At 36.8% G+C, this 8,785-nt stretch overlaps 3 protein-coding genes across 3 annotated transcripts in view; 2 read left to right on the forward strand and 1 right to left on the reverse strand.

Annotated features, from left to right (window-relative positions):
* The window catches only part of LOC106104370 (alpha-actinin, sarcomeric), a gene marked incomplete in the record, with an annotated part of 35,172 nt that extends 30,160 nt beyond the window's left edge, over positions 1-5,012 (forward strand). Inside the window, 6 exon segments of the mRNA XM_013284406.1 lie at positions 1,812-1,861; positions 2,313-2,491; positions 2,739-2,861; positions 3,092-3,198; positions 3,482-3,640; positions 4,126-5,012. Coding sequence (XP_013139860.1) covers positions 1,812-1,861; positions 2,313-2,491; positions 2,739-2,861; positions 3,092-3,198; positions 3,482-3,640; positions 4,126-4,154 — 647 coding nt within the window.
* On the reverse strand, positions 4,975-6,702 carry LOC106104374 (uncharacterized monothiol glutaredoxin ycf64-like). Its single transcript, XM_013284410.1, has 2 exons — positions 6,302-6,702; positions 4,975-5,931 (listed from the first exon to the last, which is right to left on the reverse strand). Exons 1-2 carry the CDS (start codon positions 6,555-6,557, stop codon positions 5,747-5,749), a joined length of 441 nt encoding a protein of 146 aa, XP_013139864.1. The 5' UTR covers positions 6,558-6,702; the 3' UTR covers positions 4,975-5,746.
* A 247-nt stretch (positions 6,703-6,949) lies between these two features.
* LOC106104373 (serine/threonine-protein phosphatase 4 regulatory subunit 2) lies at positions 6,950-8,685 on the forward strand. Its single transcript, XM_013284409.1, has one exon. It carries the CDS (start codon positions 7,096-7,098, stop codon positions 8,563-8,565), a length of 1,470 nt encoding a protein of 489 aa, XP_013139863.1. The 5' UTR covers positions 6,950-7,095; the 3' UTR covers positions 8,566-8,685.
* The last annotated feature ends 100 nt before the right edge of the window (positions 8,686-8,785 follow it).

An 8,785-nucleotide genomic window follows, 5' to 3' on the forward strand; every position in this document is an offset into this window, starting at 1 on the left:
CCCCCCCCCCTACTAGGATCTCGTCTACTCTTTGTTAGATATATGACCCTCCCCCATCAGAACCATAGCCCTACCCCTTATTAGAGATGACATGGGCATCGGGGAAGTTAGGGGGCTGCCCCCCTCTAAACGTAGTCTAAGTAATCAACTAGCGACACCCATAAAGTAATTTAACTTAGTAGTTTACAACTACGGATTTAAGAGAATGTATTGGTGTGTCAGGCTGGACGGCACGCGCGAGGACCTGGTGGACATGTTCATCGTGCACACCATCGAGGAGATCTCCGGCCTCATGGACGCGCACGCGCGCTTCAAGGCCACGCTGGGGGAGGCGGACAAGGAGTACCAGGTACACACACCATATATCTAAATAAAGAAGATAAAAACAATAATGGCCGGTTTCCCAGCTACGTTTAACCATTCGTTAGTGTTTTTAGTTCGATGAATCCTTGAAATGCGTTTCTGAACTACATTACTAGAGTTAACTCCTTTGAAATTTAGTAACTTACCACTAATGAATCAATAGGTAATGATAAAATAAATTGAAACTTTAGCAACCCAACATAAATCTTACTAAAATCATAAATACGAAAGTTTAGATGTCTGGATGGATGTTTGTTAAAGTTTGAAGTCTAAATTACATGGATCTGGATAAAATTTTGGCATAAATGTAAAGGATAATATGGAAAAGTAAGTAACCTATGGATTCCAAAGGCTATTTACTTGTTTTTTTTTTACGTGAACGTATTTGCGGACGAAAGCTAGTTACATAGTAATGTAATATTTTTATACAGGCAATAGTCAACCTGGTGCACCAAGTGGAGTCGATCGTGAAACAGCACCAGATCCCCGGCGGCCTCGAGAACCCCTACACTACCCTCACTGCACACGTACGTACTAATGCTGTAATATCTATCAAATATATTCTAACCTATACAAAGTACCTTTATTTGTGTCGAAAGATATGTCTTTTTTATAAAAGATATGTGATATATCTACGCACTAACCCCCTCTCCCCCCTCCTGTAGCCGATCTTAGGTGCCATTTGAGGGCCCCGGGTACACAAATACCTACTTCTGTTCTTAATCAACAATGCGTGAACACCCGTAACAATTTTTTATCAAAGACGTTTCTACAATATTATATATTTTATACTATTTCTTGTGACCACATGATCTAGAGTTTTTTTAGGATATAATTTACAACAGTCGAACGGGACAGATCAGAACCTTCTAGAGACATGGGCAGGGGATATCTACTCTTTATTATTACACAATTGGCATTTAAATGTAATTTGTGTAGGAGCTGAACCGCAAGTGGTCGGATGTGCGGCAGCTAGTGCCGCAGCGCGACGGCACGCTGGCGGCGGAGCTCCGCAAGCAGCAGAACAACGAGACGCTGCGCCGGCAGTTCGCGGAGCAGGCCAACGCCGTCGGCCCCTGGATAGAGCGCCAGATGGACGCCGTCACCGCCATCGGCATGGGGCTGCAGGTACACCACCGCTTACGATTACACATTTACACATGTATAAATGTGTACATGTTTACACTGTATGTATGTGTAAAATATTTATACATGACCAATGCGTGAAATAGATGTACGACACGAATGTAAAATTAACATATTTATAAATGTGTACATGAAGTTTGGTAGATTTAGATATGTGTACAACATAAATTATAGTCCATTTAGATATGTGTACAACATGTTATCTTTACTTGTGGCATGTGCAGGGCTCGCTGGAGGACCAGCTGCGGCGGCTGCGCGAGTACGAGGCGGGCGTGTATGCCTACAAGCCGCACATCGAGGAGCTGGAGCGCATTCACCAGGCTGTGCAGGAGAGCATGATCTTCGAGAACAGGTACATTTACTACATTTGTACTATGTACGGTATGTACTAATATCGTAAAGCGTAAACACACATTACTTCGTGACTTAGAATATCAGAAATCACAGCACATTTTTCAATAATTCCTTCTTTAATAAAAAGCCCTACACTTACACCACGGTTTAGGCCATATATTTTCACGCTATTAAACTTAAGGGTAAATAATTAAAAAACTTTTTGGGGAAAGGGACAAAAACTACAAACCAATAGGAGCACAGAAGCAAGATTGCTATGGCTATATGCAGATGAAGCCACAGGGGAACTGATAGTCATATATACAGATAAGTAACGAAAGAGGAGTTACATATAGGTAGTCAAGAACTATCAATAAAGTCTTACGGGAAAACTTTGGTGATCTTTGTTATATCTTGTTAATCTATTAGTATATTTGGAGTCTAATGAGTGTGTTATTCCCGTGTTGCAGGTATTCTCAGTACACGATGGAGACGCTGCGCGTGGGCTGGGAACAGCTGCTGACGTCCATCAACCGCACCATCAACGAGGTGGAGAACCAGATCCTGACGCGCGACTCCAAGGGCATCACGCACGAGCAGCTCAACGAGTTCCGCGCGTCCTTCAACCACTTCGACAAGAACCGCACTGGTATGTTAACAAAAACGAGCAATTTATCATAAAAATGTATTTCACGTAACCCTTCATGTATTTGAATACATTAATTTCTTTATATCGGGGTTCTTTTCGTATTATTCCGTTTTCTTTACTACTAAAAAGCAATTGTTAAGTCCATTTTATTACCTCGCTTGTTTAACACAAAGTAAAGTTTTTTCGGTCTTTCGAGCCGGATTTATTATCCATTAGAAATAGTTTTACTGTAAATATTGTTGTTCAGGACGGCTGGCGCCCGAGGAGCTGAAGTCGTGCCTGGTGTCGCTGGGCTACAGCATCGGCAAGGACCGGCAGGGCGAGCTCGACTTCCAGCGCATCCTCGCCGTCGTCGACCCCAACAACACAGGTACACATCACATACATACATACATACATACTATTCTTTTCCTCTATTACAACTTATATACATTGCTCTTGTTGTCTTAAAATCTGCAATTTATATTTAGGCAATTCAATTAAAATTAGTCCATGTAGAAGAAATACTAAATAATTAATGTTGGCACAGTATTTGTTATTATTTACATAAATATAAGTTTATCCTTAAATTATCTTGAGTATTGTAATATTTTGTTGCAGGCTACGTGTCATTCGACGCGTTCCTGGACTTCATGACGCGGGAGTCGACCGACACCGACACCGCGGAGCAGGTCATCGACAGCTTCAGGATCCTCGCCGGCGACAAGGTAACACTACCCGACACTTCACTTGGCATGTGGAAAACAAGGGCACTGTATAAACAGACGTGCCAATTTAAATGAAATACCAGAAATACCATACCTCATTATTGACCACTTTTTTGTTAAATTTCATTGATATATTCTTAATTCTAATTAAAAAGACCAAAAGGCATAGTTTTTTTACTCATATTCTATTTGTATACCCGACAAAATTGTCGGGAGTGCGTCAAATGGAGATCCATGATCTCTGCCTACCCCAGTATGGGTGAGTGATTGTTGTGTGTGACAGCCGTACATAACGGCGGAGGAGCTGCGGCGCGAGCTGCCGCCGGACCAGGCGGAGTACTGCGTGGCGCGCATGCCGGCGTACCGCGCGTCCGGCGCCCCGCCCGGCGCGCTCGACTACATGGCCTTCTCCACCGCGCTCTACGGAGAGACCGACCTCTAGGTACGCATACACACACACACACACACATCTTTCATAAATCAACATTTCATGTACCTGCATAATCTCCCTCCTTATCCTACTCTCGTATGGGCACAACAGTTTTTATCCTCCACATACCTATCATACGTCATCTGTCATCACTCCCTTCTTGATCATGTCAATCTTGCTTAAGTATGTTACTTTCACCTGCGACAAATTAAAAAACATCAAAAGTAAGTAGCCTATGTGTTCTTCCAGACTCTACATCTATGCCAAATTTCATCAAGATCCGTTCAGCCGTTTAATTAGTATACTCATAATAAAGGTCGTATCGTATCAGCCGACTGTCCAAAAATGCTACAGTGAAATGAATTCTCTTTTGAAATAACTGGCGTTTAATTTAATGGCCTTATTTTTTAAGATGCTGTTACATATTTAAGTATATTTTCAGTATTCAGACATTTATCTCTAGGAAGTTGACATGTGTTTAATTTGTATTGATTTAGATCCAGGTCACATCGGACGTCACCTGTAGCCGGGAGCTGCAGCCGCACACCGCCCGCGCGGCTCCGCGCTGTAGCGACTCACAAAAATTATTTCTCATGTTGGCAAACATCTCATAAATATCGCCCTAATCCATTGCCAACATTGTGCAAACAATTTTTGTGATATTAGTCTTTTAAAAAAATCAGTTCTGTATCAAATACGTGCAATGTTAAAACCAAAAAATGTCATTAACTCTTACCAAGAAAATATCTCATTCTTTGTGTAATCTTTTGGCTCAAATCAGAGAATATCATATATGTCTACAACACACTATTTATATAATTAGATTTAGGTATTTTTATCTTTTGTACGAAATTGTCAGGAAATGTCACAAAACATTAATTTGTAAGTTAAACACGGTGCTAATGTTAGGCTTCACTAATGTGTCACACCAAAATAAGACTCATTCTAAATGTGAGGATGTTTTTGTTAAATATATATTATTTTTTTAATTTTTAAGCATACATTATTTATACAAGTTCAAATTTTAATTACTGCCATTAGTAATTATCGCGGTAGCAGATCCTGATCGTTTTTTAAGTCGCCAAAATCTATAAATGTTGCAGGGAAGTGTTATACAAATTATTTATATCATAGAATGCCATACCTTGCCTGCATCTATTTATCATCCGAATATCAGTTTTATAAAAACATCGTTTGTGAGGGTATTTAGTACTCTAAATAAATGATCTGCCATATTTTTGTCTTTTAATATTTTTTGACTGTGTTGTTAATCCAACCTATAATTTATATGAGGAAACAGTGGATGTAGATTAAGAATGAATTATGTGCCCAAAAAGTATACTAACTCGAATGTACAGCTAATTTAATAAAGAGCTCTTAAACATTAAATTGTTTTATTTCATTTTACAAACTTCTATATAACTAAGATAGCCAATTACCAAAAAAATGCACAATTATATCCTAAACTATACTATCTAGAACAATAATAAACCTAATCAAACATTTTATTTGGTTCAAACCGTCCATACAATTGATAAAGAGGTCATAGGTTATGAAAGTATGTTAAAAATCATTCAGCAAAAAACATTACATTAATAAAATGAGGATCTACATTATGACATCAATAAAATATTAACAATTTTAAGTTTTAAATTATTTTCCATACAAATACCTAAAGTACTGATAGATATGATAAAATCTAATTCATCATGAGTGGACAATAAACTCTTTTAGAATTTCCCTGACTTAGAAACTCTATAAAATGAAAATAATATCAATATTTTATATGTTAACAGTGATACAATTTTAGTGAAGACATACAGTATTTCTCACATCATAGCAGACTGTGTCTGACAAAGAAAATTTAAACGTAGCTTTTAATAATTGCAACTTAGGTGTACTAAATTAACTTTAAAATAGCTTCACAAGAATATTAAAGTCATTTAGACCTGAGCGCTAAGGCCTATAGCATGATTTTATTCAAAGTAATACCCAGTTTTTTGTGCTTTTGATAACATATATCTATAACATAATAAATAAAACATATAACAACAGATGAATGCAATAAATACTATTATATGTAATTTGATCGACTTTTAAGATCTACCTTCTCAATATCTATTTTTTATCTTCTTTCTTGGATTGTTCAGCTGTCAATAGAGCACTCTGTATACCAATTTTTTTCAGTTCCTCCACTAATTCACCCGACTGGTGCATTTGAAGCATTATATCGCAGCCTCCAACAAACTCTCCATTAATAAACACCTGTGGTATTGTTGGCCAATTGGAATATTCCTTAATACCTGTAATAATTAGTTTAAAAATTATTAAAAATTATGTACGCTAGAAAGGTCTTTATAACATTGTGCCACTTTTACATGTTTATGGGTACTTACTATTGCAATGTTTGAAGAAGTTTAAACAATCTACTCTCCTGCATAAATTGTAAATCAAGCAGTGTGCAAATACTGCTTTATACTGGTTAGTAATGTTGAAGTTATTGTTATTTTAAGAAAATAGTACGCTTTTACAATTAAAATTGAATAAAACAGTTTATCAAAATGTCAGGAAGTTTTAAGAGCCTAAGAAAGTTAACACATTGAATTCATTAACATTTTTAACAGTTAAAATTGTAACGTATTGTTAGGGTTTTTTAAGACAGTATAAAGTTACCTTGTCGTAGATTTTCGTCTGAGAGGACATCATGACTGACGTAAGGAACTGCATGCATCCTCATAATTTGAACAACAGCGTTGCTAAATCCACATCGCGGTGCATCTGGTACACCTTTCATAAACACTACGACCTTATTATCCTTTACTATTTTGTCTATTTTCTCGTTTATTTTAACATCGGCAAATGTACGACATGAAGCTCGAATTGTACTATTAAACAATGGCTGGAAGCCCCTTCTCATTAGTGTATTCATTTTGTAATCTTATTTAGGAGACCCAATGCAATTGAGTTAACCACCTTAAAATAAAAATTCAGAACTTGAATCTCACAATTTTACTCACTTATTTTGCAGTTCTTAAATGTCAGATGTTATGTCAGTGAAAGAAATTGCGGAAAATGTCTATGACTTACGAATCCTTAGCAAATACAAAATTGGATTTAGCTAAAAGGTTAGAAAAGAACACAAATAATACCATGAAAACGTAATGTGACCTAATGGTAAGACGAAAATTATTTTTACCTATATCTATAAGAACATGGATAGGGAAGACATTTTTAAAAAAAGGTTACCTGTGTTAAAATTACCCTTATTTTCCCGTCATAGACAATATAACCTGCGAAATCAACTTCGGTTTACAAACGTTTCATTTTTCTTTTCTTTCATTTTGCAGTTATCTGTGGGCTGTAGGTTTCAATCAATTTGATTTTGTCACTTTACAATTCTTCTGTATGTTTATTTCATTTGCGTACATTATTGAACATTAGTTAATTTGATTTGGCCAAATCACAAAATGGAAAATGCTGAAGAAGTGTTTCATTTACTAGAGGAATTTTCAAAACGCAAGCCTAAAACCATACCTCAGGAGCTAAACGATTACTTGGCGTATGTAGCACGTACCGGTGATCCTGTGTATCAATGGTCTCTTGTGAAAAGTTTATTCAAAGAGAAGTTGTTAAACGTTATAACTGATTTTTATGAAACAACCCCAGGTATCGAAATACCGCCGTACCCCAATGTGGATCCGTTTAATTACGATGTTATGAAAAATAGTTTATTGGAAAGACTCGACAGTTTTACTTCAGCACCGTTTACTATTCAACGAATTTGTGAGCTACTAGCATTCCCTCGTAAGCAGTATAATCGCGTGGACAAATTTATGAGAGCTATTGAGAAAAATATCTTAGTTGTAAGTACACGAGAGCCCGGCATGCAGCGACATATTGAGTTGGAGAATGGTGAACCAATGGAACCTATTGTCAACGGCTCGGACAACAACTCTGAGTACAACGTAGATGTCGAAATGGAAGATGTATCGTGGAAGGAAAATTCGGAGCAAAACAACACTGACCCCCAACCAAGTTCTTCAGATACACATATCTCTGTCGATAACACTGAAGAGAAGGTTCATACAAAGCAGGAAACTCAAATGGATACTCAAGACAAGGTAAGCAATATACAAGAATCAGCTGAGATAGAGAACTCGGTATTAAGTAACACACCTCCTCAAGAACCAGAAGATAAGATTGATGATACCTTGTCTGAACCAATTTTGGAATCACCCGAGGAACCAATAGATGAATTGAAAAGGGATTCATCTCTTCCATCATCAAAAGTGAAAGAGGATGATGAAATGAAATCAGATGATGTAACAAATGTATTAATTGTACCGGAAATTAAAATAGATGATGCAGAAATGACAGAGCAAAAACTTAAAGCTCAATATGATGAGACAGCTGAAGTTGCTAAAGAAGAAAGTAAAAATGAGAGAGAGATTGAAGATTCTAAACCTAGTGTAGATCCTCCACTGGCAATTAGCGAGGATAGTTGTTCAAGTTCAAATAGTAAAGAGGATGTCGCAGAACCAAAAATGATTTCTGAAGTGTCAACATCAAGTGAAGAGAGTTCTTCATCTAGCGACAACACTGATGGTAATAGCAACTCTCCAAGAACTGACCCAGAATCTCAAACAGATGTTCAAGTTGGTGCAATTACTGTAGATGGTGCTAAAGAAATTACTAAAGAGGATGAAGAGAAGATTGATGAAACACCATTACCTAGTCCTGCTGTGGAAAATCCAATAAAAGCATCAATTCAAACAGATAATTATTCTATCAGCGATGTTAACTCAGAGATACAACAAATACCTTCAGAGGCATTTACCAAGTCAGAAGATATTAAAGAAACTGCCGCTGTTGAAGAAAAGACTGAACAGAAATTAGAAGAAACTGAAACTCCAGAAAAAACAGAACAACCACAATGATTCATGTGATACAAAAGTGTTATTGTCAATAACTGTGGCTTATTTTGAACAAAATTTTATCAAATGTGGCTCACTTAATATAAGCATAAAGACTTGAATAAAGTATTAAATGTAGTAAAATATTGTAATTATTGTCAAATTATAATACAAGATATCATTGAGGAAAGTAACATAGTGATTATTATACCTAATAGATTTGTGTTTAATTTATATATTTTAT

Source organism: Papilio polytes, unplaced genomic scaffold, assembly GCF_000836215.1.
Source record: "Papilio polytes unplaced genomic scaffold, Ppol_1.0 DF823688.1, whole genome shotgun sequence".
In the NCBI taxonomy this organism is placed as follows: Eukaryota; Metazoa; Arthropoda; class Insecta; order Lepidoptera; family Papilionidae; genus Papilio; species Papilio polytes.